The sequence below is a fragment of the Condylura cristata genome, unplaced genomic scaffold (assembly GCF_000260355.1).
Source record: "Condylura cristata isolate star-nosed mole 26May11 unplaced genomic scaffold, ConCri1.0 scaffold00021, whole genome shotgun sequence".
In the NCBI taxonomy this organism is placed as follows: Eukaryota; Metazoa; Chordata; class Mammalia; order Eulipotyphla; family Talpidae; genus Condylura; species Condylura cristata.
Window position 1 is genome coordinate 21,281,027 of NW_004567122.1, and position 20,179 is coordinate 21,301,205.

General features: G+C 35.6%; 1 protein-coding gene across 1 annotated transcript in view; it reads right to left on the reverse strand.

The window, feature by feature from the left end:
* Positions 1 to 20,179, reverse strand: part of FBN2 (fibrillin 2) — a 223,976-nt gene that overhangs the window by 193,519 nt on the left and 10,278 nt on the right. Inside the window, exon 5 of the mRNA XM_004686681.1 lies at positions 12,635 to 12,730. Coding sequence (XP_004686738.1) covers positions 12,635 to 12,730 — 96 coding nt within the window. The remainder of the gene's footprint in view (positions 1 to 12,634; positions 12,731 to 20,179) is intronic.

Genomic DNA, 20,179 nt, shown 5'->3' on the forward strand with positions numbered 1-20,179 from the left:
TGGAACTCAGTGTCCCAGGCTAGACCAATACCCACATCTGACTGCAGTCCAGTTCTGTAAAGTTCCTCTGGGTAAATAAACTGTGCCTGTGGACACAGTTTGGCTTAGCAAGCAAGTGGCTGAGTGACCTATCTCCAATCATTCTACTGGCGAGGGTTAACTATTTCCCAGCCATTCTGTCCTTGCCTCCTCCCGCTCCTTTCTGGCAGTTTAGTCACCTACCTTAGTGCCAGTTCTCTGAGAAAGTCCTAAGATTTTGTTGGGGAACTTTTTTAATCTTCCTTTGAGAACATATTTTATTTTTATCATTGCTTTTAAAGGAGAAAGTGATCTGAACGTCCCTATTCCACTATGATGTGAGTGGCTTGTGTTACAAATATTAAGTGAAGACGACAAAAACAAAATTAATTCTTAAAAAAAAAAAAAGGAAACTGGTTAGGCCCTCTTTTTCTGAGTTACAATTAAGAACAGGTACATACAGTCTTTTCTAGTTCTAAAACTGACTTTTACAAGTTTGAATAACCTTTAAAAAGGATAGCAAGCTACTCACGTTCTAACTGCAATGTTCTTGATAAGATAATTTTTTTTTTTTTGTAATGCAATCAAATGTCTTTAGGGCTCTGTAAACTGTGCTCTAGGCAGTGGTGAACACTGAGATTCTGCAATTTATAGCAGAAGCACTGCTGACATGTTTCTTTGAATGTTGGGTGGTAACAGAGCTTTGGGAATAATTTCACTTTGTGTACAAGGAACTGAAGCAAGAGAAGACTGGCAAATTTACTAAGTTATTAAAGTGACCATTGCCCGACACATTACAAGTCTGACAGCATTGGCACAATGCTGTCATTTTATTAAATAGACAATCTTCCTCTTAAGTGATTTTGTCCAAAGTTGCTGCAATATCCAAAGGGGATAATTTTCTTTGTTAAAATATAAGGGGAGGGGGAGGATAACAAACCAGAAACCTAACTGAACTATGGATGAATAAAGAAAACTTGCCAAGTATGATGGGCACTTTATTTTCCTCAATTCGAGTGAAGACCATGCTACTTTTTAAACTTCATTATTTAAATTAATGACATTTAAAATTATATTTTGGCACCACTTTATCTGTCACAGCTCCTTCCAGTATAGATACATTTCCAATGAAAACATACAGGTGACCAACAGACATATGGAAAAATTCTCATCATTATTTACCATGAAGGAAAGACAAACAAAACCACATTGAGATACCATTTCACATGGTATTCTCAGAGACCATAAAGAACAAGTGTTGATGAAAGTATGGGGGAAAGGAACCCTTATACACTGCTAGGGGCGTGAAGACTGGACTAGCTACTATGGTACGGAGGATTCTCCAAATAGTAAAAGTAGATATACCATATGATCCAACAATTTCACTCTTAGGTTTCTACCTGGAGAATGCAAAAACACTAAGTCGAACAATTCAAAAATAAAGTTAAGAAAATTGCATGTATAGTTAATATATTACTGATAAATGAAACAGAGTGTCGAACTTATTCCGTGAAAAAAGTAACAAAACATTGTTGAAGGAAATTAAAGATGTAAATAAAAAACAACCCATGGGGGGGGGGACCATTAAACAAATCACTTTGAAATACTGTGGAATATTCCTCCCTAAATGCTTTCACAAGTAAGAGTAAAGAGAGGAAGAAGGTTCCTTGGCTTGAATTATGCTAAGAAGCAGAATTTTTTGGGCAACCCCAAGTCAACACATAGAAAAACCAAACACCAAATTTAAGAAAACTTAACATACGATTTTCCTGGCTATGCTATAGATGAGAACATTCAAGAAAACCCAGGTCCTCACAGAATTGTAGGCCAAATTTCCTTTGATCCCAAGAAGCCATGGTTTCCAGATTTGGTTTGCAATACCTGAGAAATCAGAGGGCTTCAGGACAGAAACAGTACGAAAAGAGCAGTGTGGGAACAGTGTTGGATATACTGATGGATAGGCAGAAGGCAAAGTACATTTGCCACCTATTGCCATTGCAGGGAGAGGCCACTTCAAAAATCAATCAGAGAATGACCACATCAAAGTGCTTCTTGAAAGGACCCTCCAAAGACTGGGAAGTTATTCAAGGGCCTATCAGGATTTTTTGCAAAATTCCATATATACTCTCTGTTGTACTTTGAGATAAGCAACAGCCCTCATACATATCACCACAGTTGTCACTTTAATAACTGGATGCAACACTTTCAATTGGGATTCCCTAAGTACTCCCTATGCCCTCTCCTTTGCCATTACCTGCTCAACTAGTCTTTGATCTTATCTGGTTCTGAATCTAGACTTTTTTCCTGAGTTGTCATGTATCTCTAAACAGTCTTTCTTAAGCAGCTTTTCAGACACCACCTCCATCAGAAATTATTCTTGAAATAATTATAAGGAGATCAATGCAGGGAAATTAAGCTGTATTTAGTTTTGCAATCATTAGTAATAGGAAATATACAAACGTGTAGTGAAATAAATACCGATGATGCTAATAGGTATAAAGTATAAATAATATGCAAAATGAAACTACAATTTTATCACTTTATATCTCTATAACCTATATTTATATGATCTCACTAAAGTCTAAAAACTATAATGTTATCATTGAGTAAATATTCACAAGATAGGATGTCAGATGGTTACTTCAAGCAAGAGGGATATTTCTTTAAAAACTAAATAAAGCTTTACATTTTTATATCTGATTATTAAAGTCTGGCTGGATTATTCCGTAGTTAACACATAATAAGAAAGTCAAGATAGGAAGTCTTGTAAACATTGTTAGGCTCAGTTTTATCACCTGCATGGAGTATGTTGTTGCTGAAGTCACTAGGATTTGAAAAATATGTGATATGGAGAAAATCTTAAGATAAAGCTACCTTCAAATGCAATTTTGTCTTATCAGAGAGAGACAAAATTTACTCTAAAAAACAAGATTTTAAGGCATTATAAATCTGTTCAAAATAATCTTGTAGTAAATATTATACAGAGTGTTTCATTTTGGGGCCCTTCCTATGAAAATAAATCATTAGGTAAAATCTTAAGAGATATTTTAATACATGATATTTGAAACTTGTCTAATTATGTAAAAGAAATGTGGGATATCTTATAAGGATCTCATACTATTGATCTGGTTCTCAGGGTTTTGTCAGGGTGATGACAATAGGCAAGTTGTTTAAAAATTAATTGAATTCAGGGCACTGGATGTCAGTAGCCAGAGATGAGTGTAGGAATAAATATAACTGATAAAAACCCTGGGTGATTCTCGTAAACCAAAATAAATAAATGAATAAATAAATAAATAATGATAAACGCTGATCTTAACCCAGTACACTCATTTTTCAAACAAGTCACTTATGAATTGACATATACTAAGGATACAGTTAAGCTGTTACATTCTAATTCAAGTCTCCTTGTGAAATTCACAACTTAATTCTTTTTATTTTTTTAAGACAAAAATGATCTGTTGAAGACCTGGAATGTGCCTTGTATGCTATTTCTAAATCAGATGAAGACATTAACAAATATTCAGTTTTGCCCATATGGAAAAATTTTGCATGCATTAAACCGTGACATTAAGTATGGTCATGGGAAACATAATGTTTAATCCAAAGTTGAAGCACCCACAGAACTAGCATTTCTTGGTTCAGTATTGTGAATTCAATGAACAACCACAATGTTATTTATAAATGATAACTGCAGTATTTCAAATCTTCTAGCAGAACTCCTAACCTTGGCTTTTTATACAACTATAGGCAGATTGCAGGTCAAAAATTTTGAATGTTCTATCAACTTCCTGGAGATTGAAACCATATCATATCCTAGTATATCCCTTTCCCATAGCTATATAGTATAAACAATAGCAACAACACCAACAAAAAGCTAAAAACTAACAAGAAAATTCACTTTAATCTCCTTAAGAAAGAAACAGGTACAAACTTCTGCATAGTATTTGAAAATGACCGCTGAGTGATAGGAGAGTGTCCTATTTCCTTTCTACCAAAATGATACAGGATATGAGGACTGGAAAATGCTAATGTCTCATTTATTTCCCCTGTAGAATTGGGTTCAACTTGTGGAGAAGTCAGTGAAAATTTGGAGAAACACAAGTCATATCTGCCAATATAATATCTCATTAGAAAGCAAAGAGGACCAGCAACTGTCATCTCTGTCAGATGGGGGAAAACATGACAGTTAAGACAGAATGATCCTCACCATATAGGATCAACTGTTCTCAGATTTCGAGAGGAGAAGAGAAGACACGAGGAATATAAGAAGAAAGGGTTCTCAGAAAGCAGAGGTCTGATTTCTCTGGAGTCACTACATTTTGTTACCTAGTGTCCAGTGTTGTGAAAGCCATTATTTCATATATGTATTATGCTTTTCAGTTCTTTTCAGGAAGAGGCATTAATCTGGTTTCTGATAGTTCATCTAAGCAAGAAACTGAAGCCTCGATTTTGTTTTAAAGCATGAGTGTTCAGTGAATATTTTAGAAGATCATATTCATAAAATTCTGGGTATGTAATCGGAAGTTTATATATCGAAAAGATAGTATGAGAAGCAATCTAGCAGAAGAATACTAAAATAGCAAGGCAAATTCATTCAATTAGAATGATTCATTCATTCAATTCATTCAATTCATTCAATTGGAATGATTTCTCTGCTGTCATTTTCATATGGAACAATTAATGCATTATAATCTGCATACTGGAATGTCCTTTTTTTTTTTTTGAAATGTTACATTTTAATTTAAAATGATGTACACACAAGGTGGCACAAGGGTTAAAGCGCAGCACTATGAAGCTTGCTGCTGCTACTGCAGCGTGAGTTCTAGCCCCAGCCAGGGAGCTGACCCATATGGCGGAGCAGACCTCTCCTGACCCACCTGCTGCTCCTCTCAGCACTGTATTTCAGTCAATCTGCCTGTTCTGTTCCCCATTCTGTCGCTGGTGAATCCTCACCCCCAGCACCTCTGGCCTGTATCCCAGTTTTTATATGGATAAATAAATATAACTTTTTAAAAGTGATGTAGTCAAGTGAATAAATTTTAATGTAATTAAGTGAGTGAATTTTGAGATTATTGCAGAAATACTACTTTCTCACCTGGTTGAATTTGAGTAAAATGTTTTTTATTTCTCTGTGCTTCAATTTTTGTATAATATCACAATTTAGAATTGATATCTTTGGATTAATTCCTATAAAGCACTTATGAAAGAAATGTTCAGTGAATGCCATTTTTTTCCAATATTATATTAATTTTCCATTCAAATTAATACTAACAGCATAATTTATGCATGCATAAATCATAATCTGAGTTAAAAACACACACACTTAATAGAGCCACTACCATTTTCTGGCTGACATGCTATGAATTCTCCTAAATAGGGTCTCTGCCTCCAATTACCTGCCTCCCTACTTTCCAGTCTTTCTTGTTTGCCACTTCAGCTTAACCTTTGCAGAGAATTACTTTTAAGTACAGAAGCGCTTCAAGTTTCCTCTGTCCAGTGCCAACTGAATAGTAGGTAGCCTCTTGACTCTGACATTCCAGACTCTCCAAGTCTGCTTTTCTAGCTTCCTCTTCTGTTTTTCTCTCTTACTGTGTTTTACAGCCATATTGGATGAATAAGGCTCATAAACATTAAAGGATTTTCACTGTCTTCCCCCTTTCAGCCTATTTTCTCTAGTTGGGATCCCTATCTTTATGTATCACACGGATGTGATGTCTCTACTGCACTGTGTGGAGTAAAAGGAACACAAATTCAATTTAAGATTAAAAAAATCTCTGCTTTTCATAACATCTTTGAAGATACAGCACCCAACACAATGATAGTGAAGGAAAGGATAAATCGAAAGTAGACATAGTAGACACATTACATATGAGAAAGGGATCAAAGACGAGGGTCACATTTTCAAAGTCACACTGGTTGTAATAATATACATGTTATAACTAATATAACTTGTGTTCCTAAAACATAAATATATTCCAATGAATGGCTACTATAGACCAGGCATTTTTCACATAATGTGTCAGGAATTTAATGTTGTTGCTTTTAACATTCCCCAACAACTCTATGAGGTAACTGCAGATGCAAAATCTTTTATCTGAAACCCTTGGAGACAGGAGGATTCATGACTTTATAAAGTTTCAGACTTCTTTTTTTAAAGTTTCAGACTTTTAAAAATACAAGTGTGTATTATATAACCCCCTCTCTGCAGATGAGCACTTTTATTAACTTCTAACCACACTTAACTCACCACTTTTTCCTCTCCTGATTTTGAAATGGAACAAGTAAATATTTACAGCTTTACATACATATAAAATATCTGAATATTTTTATTTTCTATTCCTGGTTGCCCTGACACTACATAGATAAACCCAGAGCAAAAAAATCTGTAAGTCATGACACCTAGGGCTAGAATAAGTGAGAATACTTAAGACTTTAATCAAAGGAATTCTGGGCCCTCCTGGTAGGCTCAGGGTACCAAGGAGAAGGCCTACCACTGCCCTGGCCAGGAAACTGACACACTTATCATAGCAGCCTTCTCTGGTCTCACCTGCTGCTCCCCTCAGCAGTGTATTTCTGCATATCCACCTGTTCTGTTCCCCACTCTGTTTCTGGTGAATCTTCTCATCCCTCACACCTCTGGCCTATACGCCAGGTTTTATATGTATAAATAAAAAGAAATCTTAAAAAAAAAGGGAACGGTATAAATAAAGCATGAGGGTTTATTATCTGTCAACACTTAATCTTATTGCACATATCTAAACAGAGGAGACTTAAGTTGAAAAGCAGTCCTTAGGCAAGAACCTCCTTTAACACATTCAAGTATCTCTGTTCTCAGTCTTACCATTGCATTTCCCTTTTCTATCATCCTTCATTTTCTTCATTTCCTTTCCTCCCATTTCTTTTTTCCCTCTCATTTTCCTTCATGTTCTAAATGCATTCAAGATAAAGATGTCATCTGAGCTCATGCCAAAAAGTTGTTTCCATAGATCTTTTGTAATTATTCTGATGCCCATTTAAGGCTAAGTTTAGCTTAGAGAGTACAAGGTCATAAAATGTTTTTAATGGCTTCATGAGTGCAGAAATTATGTGTGTGTGCTTGTGTGTGTGAGGACAGTCTAAGAGCTCATGTGGGTCTGAAATCTGTTGATGGTAACTTTCTCTCTTTGTTCCTTATGATTTCATGCTCACTAAATCTTCAGAGTGAAGGGCTATTTATATGAAACAAGTATCAGCTTGGTGACTGTGGCTATTGTCAGTTAATGACAAGAGTTTATATTATATAATTTTATTTAGCAGTTTGATCACGATGTAGCTTATAATATCAATATAGGAATTAGTCTAATACTACTATTTTTCCCGTTATAAAGAGTTATTTTTCATTCATTCAAGTTAACCTCAGAAAGATTTTTCTAATTTTCCTTCATCAGGAAACAGTTTTGGGTTCTCACATTAATTTGCTCCTACTCTTATTATACTACTTACTATATGTATTTCATTTTATTTTTACACATGGTTAGTTCTGTTCTTTAAATAGATTATTTATTTCTCACTAACAGGGAGAGCATATGTTGTTTGCCTCTGCAATTTGAGTTTCAAGAAGTTAGCCTACTAGTAAGTATTCAAAAGATATTTGATAAGCAAATGCATATTTATAAATAAACTTACTTTAGAACATTCCAACTTGTGCTTTAAAAAAGATAAAGAAGTAAAATCTCCAAAGCACTAGGGAAAATGAGTATAGATGTTTCTAGGATTTGGAAGTGAGGGCTTTCTAAACATAATAACGAAGTAATGAATCATAACATGTCTTCTTAGAGAAAGGAGAACATAAAAAGTTTCACACAGTGACAATGAAGTTACATTTCTAAAGTAATTCCTAAACAAAATCAAGCACATAGATTTATCTACACAAGATTCTTATCACCAAATTACTAAAATATGAACTAAAAAAACCAAAAAAGATAACCTGGAAATTACCCTAAACATCAATTAGGAGGAAATATAATGATGGGAGGCAGCTGTATCAGAATTGTGACTTTAAGCAACTGAATCAAGCTGTTTACTATCCTGACTTTCTACTTCCAATGCTACCACAAGTTTGACCTAGGCCAAGGTTCCTCCTATGAGATTCAGAAAATAGCTTTACAAGCATCGTGTGGTTATACAGAACGTAGACAAGTAGCCCTCACTGTGAAATGCAGTGGGACAGTTGTACTCTGTTACATAATATAATGGATTTCATAACCCAAACATGCAAGTTCTAAGTACATTTCATGAATCAAAACAGTAGAATCTAGTAAGGATGTAAAGACCCAATCTCAGTGAACTCAGATGTGTAGTAGAATAAAACAACTCAAAGTATACCCTCCAAAAAGTTAAAAGTAACTCATCCCTATTGGAACAATTGTGAGTAACTGCATTTTATTATTTCATTTTCTAAGTTATTTTAAAATGAATGTGTTACTTTTAAGTAAGAACATTACAATGGAAAGAATCTATTCTGTTAAATACTACTTATTCACTTCATGAAAGTATCCACTCCACAGTGTATAGAAGTCTGTACAACAGCACCTTTTTCTCTCACCATGTTCCACTGTATTACTGGTTAGACCACTAACTTACTATGTTACTTGAATGTTCACAAGTTGAAAAAAGCTCAGCATGCATATTTAATAAATCTAATTACTCTGGAATTAATATTGATTAATAAGTGTATTAGTTATTTCTGAATATACTTCTGCCTGGTCTATCTGATGATTCCCATTCAGGAAAGCCCAGATTTGCCAGTCTTCACTCTTGTTCTTAGAATCTAACAGGATCTGAGAAGGTTGAACAGCTGTCACAGTTACTTTACCTCCAGAAATGGGGGTGGATGAACAAAAAGTTAAAGAAGGACTCAAGAACTTGTAACTGCATTTCAAGGTTGCCTTTATGTGAGTGATAGGTTATAGTTGACTTCATTTAGAGAAATATTCATCAGTTATTATATTCAACAATAAAGGATGTACTACACATCTATTAAATACTTAGCTTGAGAAGGAACATAAAAGTGCAGACTCTGACAATGAAACACTAAGGTGGGGTGAATCAATGAATGAGAGAGTGCCCCATAACTGGAGGTATTTAACCAGGGGGTGAGTGACTCCTTCTCAGCACACATTTAGTCTTTGAGTTCCCTTACTATTTTCTGTAAGTGGATGATTTTATGAAATTCATAGAGCTTTTATGAAAGTTCTATGAAATTCATCCACTTTTCAGTTTACATAGAGCTTAAAACATGACATTTATAAACAATGCCATTTACAACTTGATCTCATAACTTCTTTTTGATACAACTTTATATTAACAAAAAAATATTTTTTCTTAAAAGCATCCATAGATAAAAGAGTAAATCTCTAATCCTCCTTTATAAAGTACCATTTTACTGAAAAAATGTACATTCTGAATGAAGTTACTAAGCATAAAAGTATTTAAAAATTTACAGAATTTACACACTTTTATAAGAAAATGATGCTCAAAACAATTTTAGCAGTAAGTTATGCATAATTTAAGATTCTAAAATATATTTCCAACAGATGGTCCTTATATAACCTTCAAGGAAAATTCAATTATGACATGAGGTTTCAACAATCACTAAGTAAAAGAAGTTGAAAAGGGTTTGGAGCAGACATATCTGTGACCAAGCAATCAATGTATTCTGCCCAGACAGATTCATTTCTTGCCTACACCCTTTCCAGTTTTTGCTGACATATAATAAGGTACATTTTAAGTGTTAGGGGAAAAAAAACCCAACTTTTTATGTGTGTGTAATATTGATTTAATTTTTATGTACAATCATGTACATACTGAGTGCAGTATTTATCCTTTTACAAATAACATCTGTTTGGAGAAACAACAGGATTGAGTTCCTTTATGTGTGCTGGATACAGTTGAGCTATACATTCTCCAATCAGTATTGGACACATTTATTTTTGAATGCTAAGTATAAAAGGTCATTGTACATATCAGAGGAGTGAGAACTCAAAAAGGTTCAGCTTACCAAACAGCAAGACACAAGTTAAATACCATCATCATGCCAGCCATTAGTTACCACCACTCAGTCTCTTGTCTCCAGTCCACAAACTGGTCTGCCAGAAGCCCAGATAGCAAGAAAAGCAGTGGAATGTTTTATCATTCCATTGACCCCAAGAGACCAATTTAAAGAGAAATTAAATGTGTTCTTTATTAAAAAGGAAACATCTTCTTAATTTTGTAAGTATTTTTTAAGAGAACAAACAACATGCCTTTTGAAATTCAATAATGGAAAAAGACAATACAAAGTTTAAATGTTAACAGGGCCCATGAGCTCATTCACTAACCTCAATGTAAGTTATTCCCTTTGTATTTAAAACATGTAGTCAGTGTCTTTTGAGAAAAATTATAAACTGTTTTTAGTAGGGTTGGCTATTATATATTTTAAAAATCTAGTGAAAATATACTTTAAAATGTTAAAAGCTCATGATTACAATGGGAGAGGAAATTACTAACTTCTTTGCAAGAAATCAAGTTTTGGAACCTCCATCTAAAGGACAGAAAATTGAAAGACTTTAAAGAAACAACCCCACATATTAAAATATATTCATCAAGTCAATTCATTAATTAATGTAATTTCTTCTAAAAACATGCCACTGTGCATGTGAAATACACACACACACACACATCTTCATTGAATTCCCATAAATTTAGTAAGAACTAACAAATCTAATGAATGGGTAACTGTTGAGGAACAGTGATGTAATACCTGGAAACCTTGAAGTTGAAACTACCCAATTCCTTTGCTAGTTAGGAATTGAACATGAAATATGCTTTAGGATGAAAGACTGAAAAGTTTACATGACTTTCAAAAAAAAATGAACATTAGTTCCACCAATTATAATTATGTTTGAAATATTTTTATTTAACTATTTTCTATTCTACGGGGTTTAATTAAGCCAAACACCATCTAGGAAATTTGTTATTCCATTCTAACAAAATATCTTTTTTAGACTAACATTTCATAAGCAAATTTTTAGTCTCAAAATAAAAACATCTGGACAAATATAAATGTACCCTAATATAACCATTAACTCTGTCATTTGTGGAATGTACTTCTGACCCTCAAAAAAATCTCAATTACCTTAGGAATAATTTAAATATCTTGAGGTAAATATATGCAGACAAGTGTATGCTAAGAAAGCTATGTATATTTTACTATTCCAACTTCACCATAAAATTCTAATTTCTCAGTTTCTTCTCAAGATTTAGCCAGAAAACCAAGATGAAGTTTTTGTCAGGGTAACAAATACAATTTTTAAAATATGGGGTTTCTTGGCAATCCCAAATCCCCATACAAATATAAATCACCACCACTATTTGTAATATTTCGATGACAGCTTCATATACTCTAAAATACAACAAAGAAAGGGCTATACAACTTCAGTTGCTATGACAAGACCTGAGGTGGTACTAATTTATGAAAGATTATGTAATAGTGCGTTTACCTGAAGCTTAGTTCTATTCTTAAGGTTTAGTACTCAATAGTTACTGATCTCCATTTATAACGTGTAATTTCTTTGCTATGCCACTAGTACCCATCTGCTAGCAAGACATTATTCATACTTCACTTAGTGCCATGACGCAGGAAATTTTCATCTGTCTTAGGTTATGAGCTTAACAGCTATTCAGACTATGGTAAATTGGTTTCATGTCGGCTTGTCTGACCTTTTACATGGATAAAGCAGACAATGTTGGATGTTTACCCAGTATCCTTTCCCTTACCTCTTTTCTCCTGCCGACTAGAACCTCTACTGAGATCAGATATGAATCTCTCCCTCCCATGTGACTCTAGGGAAGCTTACATCATCCTATTTCAATGATAGAGTCTGATATGTATATGTCAAACATATTAATACCATCTGCCTTGCCACAGACTGGTTCAAGAACTCGGCAATCAGCATATGAACTATTTCTAAAGCCTATGACTTGCCCCTGGTTAAAAACCACTTTTCTCTCCCTAGATGTTAATTAAAAAATCATGCTGCCTCAGTTACTGCTGGCAGTCTCTTATAATCACAAAGAACTCTAAAGTAGGAGAAACTGACATACAAAGGAAATCAGGGCAAAGAGTAACAGAATAAATGATTAATCATATCCTACCTGAAGTTTTCTAGCTCTGGACTTTTTCGTATGTGTTGTAATACATTTTCTTATTGGTTGGGGCAATTTACGTCAAATTTTTATTGGGTTTGCAGTCAAAAGCATTTCTATTTTATTTTTTAAATCGATGCAGGACTCCTAACTGTGACTCCAAACTGAATTAAGCAGTGTTGGGCATTACCATCAGTCACTCAATCAAAACTACCCAAGAGCCATCACTTCTGAACTGACACTTCTGTGTGAGGTCACTGATGGAAAAAGTGGACTTTTCTGTTACTAGCTGATCTCAAGATCTTATGATTCAAGTTATATAGGCATAATCAAAGAGGAATGGACATATTATTCTATTAGGAGAATTTTAGTTAGATAAGAAAAAATTAAGTATTTTTGGCGATAAAGTAGACTCTCCAAAGGAAAGCTCTAATTTCATTCTTCTTACCTCTTTCACACTGTGGACCAGTGAATCCATACACACAAGCACAGCGGTTGGGTCCAATACAACGTCCCCCATTCTGACAACCATTTTCGCAGACAGCTGTACACAAACACAGCAAGAAACTCGTTATATAGTAAATCTATAAGTATAATGCAGTAGTGTGGAGATGAAGTCAATAACAGATCTCATCTCTAAAATGCAAGTTACACTTCACATTTTGCACCTAAGTATGTATGTTTAGGAGTATACTGAGACAAAAGCCTATCCAATCATGTAAGGCACATTGTAGAGCAAATATTTGGTAAAAGTATTTTTTTAATTAGAATCACAAAGACCAACTGCCCTTGATGCTCACTTACTTGGAATATAAATATTCAACTCTCTGTTTCAGTTTTTATTCTACATTCCTAGAAAAGAAGGTAATTATAATGTGGAGAAATAAGAAAAAGGAAGCAGACTGCAGGTAGCAGAGGAAGAGTGAAAAAAAAAATGAGATAAAAAATAAATAGGATATGGTAATAAAAAGGAGAAAATAGAGAACAGGAAGTTTTAAAAAGGGGAGAAATAGGAAAGGGCAAGATAAGCATGAAAAATGGATGGAGAAATACCATCAATTCATCTGTAAAATATTAAGAGAGAAAACCATTATGTAGAGAGTATATTCAGGTTATGGAATATAATCTAAGGGGTGGGGGAACTAACAGCGTCGTTATATCTTTTCATATAAAATAAACCCACAGTCCAAAATTCTTAAGTAATGATGACATATTCATGCAGAATATACTCTTTCGCTCCTTTATACTTGTGATGAGGGAGGCCAGGATTTGAGGGTGGGTTGGTTCTAAAGAAGCCAGGGAGCTACATGCAAACCTAAGTAGATAAGATAAGCCCTCCCCACCACTACCCACCCTCACTGTAACTTGGCTCAGTAGGCAGGACTGTAACAGCAAGTCTCCTAAAGGAAGCAAACTAGTGCCCATTAGTCAATGAGGGACAAAGGAAACGTGATATAAAAGAACTGTCTTTGAACATAAAAATGAAGGAACCTCTCATTTGTGACAATGTGGATGGACATTGAAGGCACTATGTTCAGTGAAGTAAGTCAGACAGAGAGAGACAAACACTGTATGATCTTACTTGTATGTGAAAAAGGAAAAAAGGAAAAAAAAAAAACAGAACAAAACTATGCTCAGACACAAAGAAGAGACTGGTGGTTCCTAGAGGCAAGAAGAGGAGGGTGGGCATAGTAAGTGAAGGGGATCAAAAGGAATAAACTTTTAGTTATAAAAGAAGTAAGTCACAGGATGCACAGCCTGGTGACTACAGAGTTAATAACAATGGATCTGGTAGGAGTAAGAGAGAAGGAAACCCAATTTACTAGTGGTCACTATGGGTGATCTGGTGGTGGGTGCACTATGGTGATGGGAATGCATGGTGAGATCCAAATAATTCCTAAGTGAAGATCCAAAATTAGAAAATATTGAATTGCATATTTGAAAGTTATTAAAAGAATGGATTGTAAAAGTTCTCATTGTAAAAAAAATGTGCAACTATGTACAGAGACCAGTATTATTTAGACTAGTTGTAGTGATCATTTCTCAATATATGCAAATAATAAATCTTATGTTGTACACCAATAATGTTGTGCAACCAAAAAAATGTGGTATGTCACTTATCCCTTAAAAAAATAATAAGTTGTGGCCCTCCCACTGGCACAACTGGTTAGGACGGAGTACTGCAAGTTGGCCGCAACCACTTCAGTGCGAGTTTGATCCCCCACCCGGAGGTGATCCGCATGGCAGACCTCTCCTGACCCACCCGCTGTTCGCCTCAGCAGTGTACTTCCTCGATCTACCTGCTTTGCTCCCCACTCTGTCTCTGTGAAGCCTCTCACCACCCCTGCACCTCTGGCTTGTACCAGCTCTGTATGAATAAATAAATAAATCTAATATATATATATATATATATATATATATATATACATACACATATATATATATGAGGAAAAAATAGTAAGTTGAAAAAGTTTCCTGATTGATCACTATTCAGAATCCTAGAAAATAAGGATTCCTAAAAATCATATAGTAATAACACTAAAATCAAGGCTCACACCTTCTAAAATACCAAAACTAAGAGTATCGCTTCCAACTCACTCTGTTGAACAAAGACACTCTGCCATCATAGATAAAGAAGAGAATTATATTGTATGACCTATGCGCCCCAAAGAAAACTTAGGACATTCAGGAGAGGTGAGGGCGCAAGCACATTTTGGTATATTTCAAATGAGGACCTATCAGAAGTGGGAAACTCAGTAAATAAATTGGTATGTAGAGATGTAATGGTGCTGCCACTTCCCTACCAGGAATACTAAATTGTATTAACAATCAAGTGTTCTGTTAGCTGTAGTCAATTGTTCTGTTACCTGTAGCAAAACCAAAACAGAATTGGGGATAAACATTTTGCTCTTAAAGCATAACTATACCAGTGATCTTAAAATGCTTTGTGTCAGGCTTTGCTCAAAAGCAGAGCTCTGTTTGCCTCTGCCTCGGTATATCTCCCTTGGGACCACAACTTTCTGCTCCTTCACTTGTTCCCAGCTATGTTCTACAAAGCATTTCCAACTCACCGTTGCTTTGAAATCGGATTTGGGCAGAAAATTAGATGAATAAGTGTAGAGGATAAAAGAAAGGGAATAAAGGTCATGAGAAGTGTGAGAAAGCTGGGGGTGGATAGGACCCTGGAAGAAAACAAAAAGCTCTTAAAGAAGTATTGTGTAAGTCCAAAGAAACAACTGCCAGAATCTGAATAGTTCAACTGTAAAATGTTGTATTGCAAAAGGGTAACACTGATCTCATGTAATTAATTAAAATGTGAGGATTTTAAAAAAATACTACATTCATAAGAAATGTGAATGAAATTCACTCTCTGAGATATATTCTCCCATTACACATTTGCCAGCCTTAAAGACAAGCATGGGGAAAAGCATTCAGGGATGACACTCAGCTTGGGTAAACCTCAAGATCCTCCTAGAAATGGTTCATTCAGCACAAAATAAACTTAGCTAATCTGTCTAGGCTAGACGGCTGCTCTTCTCACTAAACTTAGTTGTTACAGAAAACACTGTTACTGTTCATAAGTTTTTTAATATTATCATGCAATACGGTTTCACTGTCATTTCTTTTTTTTTTAAAGTTTTATTTATTATGCATACAGAACTGGTGTATAGGCCAGAGGTGCAGGGGCAGTGAGTGGCTTCACCAGAGAAAGAGTGGGAAGCAAGACAGGCAGACTGACAACATACAATGCTAAGAGGAGTAGTAGGTGAGACAGAAGAAATCTGCTGTACCATGTGGGTCACCTCTGGGCCAGGGATCAAATTTCCACTGAAGTGGCTGCGACCAGCTTGCAGTGCTGTGTCCTAACCCGTTGCACCACCAGGGAAGGCCCTTTAATGTTATTGCAAATGCATTAAATAAATGTATAAAATTTTCTCAATTTTAAATTTATTGATATTTTGCAAAATACTATTAGATGTAAGCTACTTAAGCAAAAGGTCTTTGAGATCTCAACTTTTCAAAGAGTAAAGAAATCCTGTGAACAAAATGAATAGGATGTCAATACAGTCAACTGTTTACACCCCTACTTCTCAGATGAGCATAAGCTTTTCCAGGGCTGTGACCACAGTTTGTTTGCCTTTGTATTCCCATGATATATTCTAGCATTAGATATGCTGCAGATATCTTGAGACAAATCAACATTTCTCAGCATTTCTTGTACTATTTGGGGGTGCAGAATGAATTAGTGAACAGATAACTCAGCTGTCCCCCAACACATCCTAATCACATTATATTTCTGATTTTCAGCTTCCCTGCCTGTAAAATTGAGCTAAGAGACCCTCAGCCATAGGAAGTGGAGAAATAAAACATTGCAAACAAAGTGATACAGTGGCTACCTTTAAATTCAGTTCCCTTTTGTGCTATGTGTGCTTGTATGAAAACCAAAGCTTGCTCTGTAACTTCCAAAGTTTAAGGTAAAGACAAAAGAAGTAAAGCAGTAATACAAATAAATGTGAAACCAAAAAAAAAAAAAAATGGAAGGAGTAATTTTACTACTTCTCAATCAGCTATGAAATTTATTTTATAAATTATTTCTGGTAATAAAACTTAATGGAAACAGAAATTTACATTCCAATTGGAGTTTGCAAGAAACTTAAATATGCCCAAATTTCTAGCAAAGAAAGAATGCTGACCACTGGGGAGTAAAAAAAAATGCTAACACCTGGTGTGGGATGAGGCAAAAGGCAGTAGAGCAAAAGACAAAGTATAGAAAGGAATATGAGCTGGTTTATGCACTGCTTACCATCATGGGGGTGGCAGGGAGTGAACCCTGTTTTACATTAGTCAGCCTGAGAAACCAAACACTGATTGTATAAGGCAAAAATCTGAATACTTTATTCAGCAAATATTTACTGAGCACCTATGACAGGTGCATTATTTTTATTAGATCCCTGTATCACTCAACAGAGGTATACTTAGATATAATTCAAATTTAAAATTATGGTTGTTACTTCTATACAAATGAATTAGATCAAAATAACATGTTAACTCTATTAAGATGCTAACAGAAAAGAATGAAACAGAAGCCTATTATTTTAACATAGTGTTGGGGGAAATGATGTCCTGAAGGAACTGCAGAGTTTTGTGGACTCCACCCCCCACTCCAGTTATTGAAACTACAACTCCCAGCAATACCACTGGGAGAACTGCGAGGACCCAAGGGCAGAGCTAAACAGGCATTCTGGGACTTTTGGGGATATATAAAGAAGCCATGTTAGATGCGCTCTCGCTCTGGACCGTGTGGCTAGTGGCTGGTCACTTGGCTCTTGATGAGCTATCAGTGTATCACTGGAGTTCCAAGTCAGCAGAGCTGGTAGGATATTCTAGTTAACTTGTATCTCTCTCTCTTTCCCTGGGTTGTACCTTTGCCTTTCTCCTTTGTAAATAAACCCATTATTGACCCTTTTTGTGTGTGCCTGCAGTATAACTGAATTGTAAGTGCATGGGTGAGGACCCACAGACAAACAACCCAGTTCACAGTGGGTTGCCCTGTAACAAAAGGACAATATAAATCTTTACCACTAATGCCACCTTCTTCCTTTGTCACCCAAGACACCAACCTCTCTCAGTCCCCCTCCTGTGCTATTATCTATTTCTCACTCTACCCTGCTGGCTCCTCATCCTTTCCCCATCTTAAAATGTTGAGTTGAATCAGGGTTCTGTTTCCACCCATTTCTCTTCTCTATCTGTACAACTTCCTAACAATGTTTCTCTAGGCCCATGATTAAAATATGTAGAAGTTCAACCTATTGACTCCCAAACTCATATCTCTGCCTCTGTCCTTTCTCCTAAAATCATAGTTATCGGTCACTCCACTTGGAGGGCTAACAGACTTCTTTAACTATCAGCTCCCAAATAGAACTCCTGATAGTCCATGTCCTCAGCAACACCCTAATGCTTAGTCCAACCCACTCCTCTTGGCCTTTACCTTATCAGGAAATGACATCACCATTTAGCCTGGAGCATCATCAAAATCTGTTATTGTTATTGTCACTATGGCTTTTTGTTCTTTTTTTTTTACATCCACCACACCTCATCCATCAGCACATATTTCCTTCCACAGATTCTACTTCCAAATGTAGGCTTAATCCAAGCATTCACATGTCCTTGATTACTGCAGCCCCAACATCACCCAACACCATCTCTGCAGCAGCCTCCCAAAGGACCTATTTGCTTTCTTTCTTGACCTTCCTAAAATCTAATTTCAACACAGCACCCAGAGAGATTTTGTTTTTTCAGTTAATCATATCACGCCACTGCTTAAAATGGCCCAGAGAACAGTAGAGTCCAAATTTAGGGTATTGTCCAAATTTCTTTCTTTGGTCTATTAAGCCTTGCACCTCCATTTCTGAACTCATCTCCTATCATTACCATTATTCTCCTTTTCTCTGGCTGCATGGGTACTTCTGTCTCCAAAATAAGAGTCAGTTGCAACCAGCAATCTTGTAATTTGCTTTTCCTCTGTCTAGGACTTCTCCATAAAATCAAGCACAGATGCAGGCCTGTCTTCAAAGTTACCCTCTGAGAGATCCCCAATGTAAAAGCAACAGAGAATTGCTAATTCTCTAGAATTGCTAATTGTAAAGAAGATGCTCTGTCTTCTTTACCCTATTTTTTTTCTCTTGGGATTTCTCATTACCTAAATTTGTATTAAATATTTACCTTTCAATTACTTGTTAATTGTCTTCCCCAGGAGAATATAAACTCTGCAATGCTGGAACAATCCCATGTGTATTTTTGGATGTTTGGATGTTTTTCTATCACCCTGTATACTATGGAACTCACAGTCATTACTCAATAAATAGTGATCAATAAAGTGTTCTCTCACTTTATGGATTTCTAGAAAAAGATTTCTAGAAAAGCAGCTAAGCAATTTAAATGTTTTTTTTAGAACTCTCATCTTAAAAACACATTTCCAGGACTTTTCTGTATTCTCAAACTGAATATCATTAGTTTTTTACTCTCCATCAATACCATTGTCAATATCCAACTTAGAAAGTATCTTCCTTAAACTATTTATGGAGCTGACATGTAAGAGTTCTCATACCTCCACTTTTGATATGCAGAGAAATGAATTTTGTTGGTTATAAAGTTTCCTTATACTGTGGTCTAGTATATCATAGGTAAATGTTAGACTGGGTGTTTTCACTCCAAGAAAACACCTACAGTACAGATTTTCAGGAGTGTGATGTTCTTACGAGGCAGTGCTTTGTACTTTCCACTGACAGAAAATTTTGGAGACATAAAAATGGTTTGACACAGAGGCAGAAGAACATAATAGCTTCTCCCTCAGGAAGGAAAATATTTTGCATGCCATGATTGCTCAATTCTGCTTGAACTCAGGGACAGGGCACACCTACCGGTGCTCTTTCTGCAAGTCAGGAAAACACAGACACATACAGCTACACCCTAGGTAGGTACAACAGGCTATTTGTACCTGTGCTCATAATAGGCTTTCTCTTTTTTATGATTATAAAGTGGAGTTAACTGTATAAAATTTGGGGGGGAAATGAGTGTTTGAAGAAATCACCCATGAATAAATAAACTTTGCTACAATTTATGTTCAAGGTTGTTTAGCTCTTTCCCACTATCCACTGGCCAACCCTCACCTTAAAGAGTTATTAAATTGGCATCTCCTAATTTTGCAAGAATACTGTTCTGAGCAGCTGATTGGTGGTCAAGGGTTGCACCACATGACCACATGAGAAGGTGTTTAGTGCCAATGAACTGCAGGCATACTTACAACTGGTAAAAGGTAACTTTAGTGCTATATATAATACCACAGTTAGAAAAACTTAAACTGAAAAAAAAAATAAAATGAGGTTAATTTAAAACAGGCTAGATACCCTTGTACATCTGAGACAGTCTTCCTGTGTTAAAAGAATAATGAGCAATTCTTAAGGAGGCCTTGAAGATGAGCAGAAAACCTAGA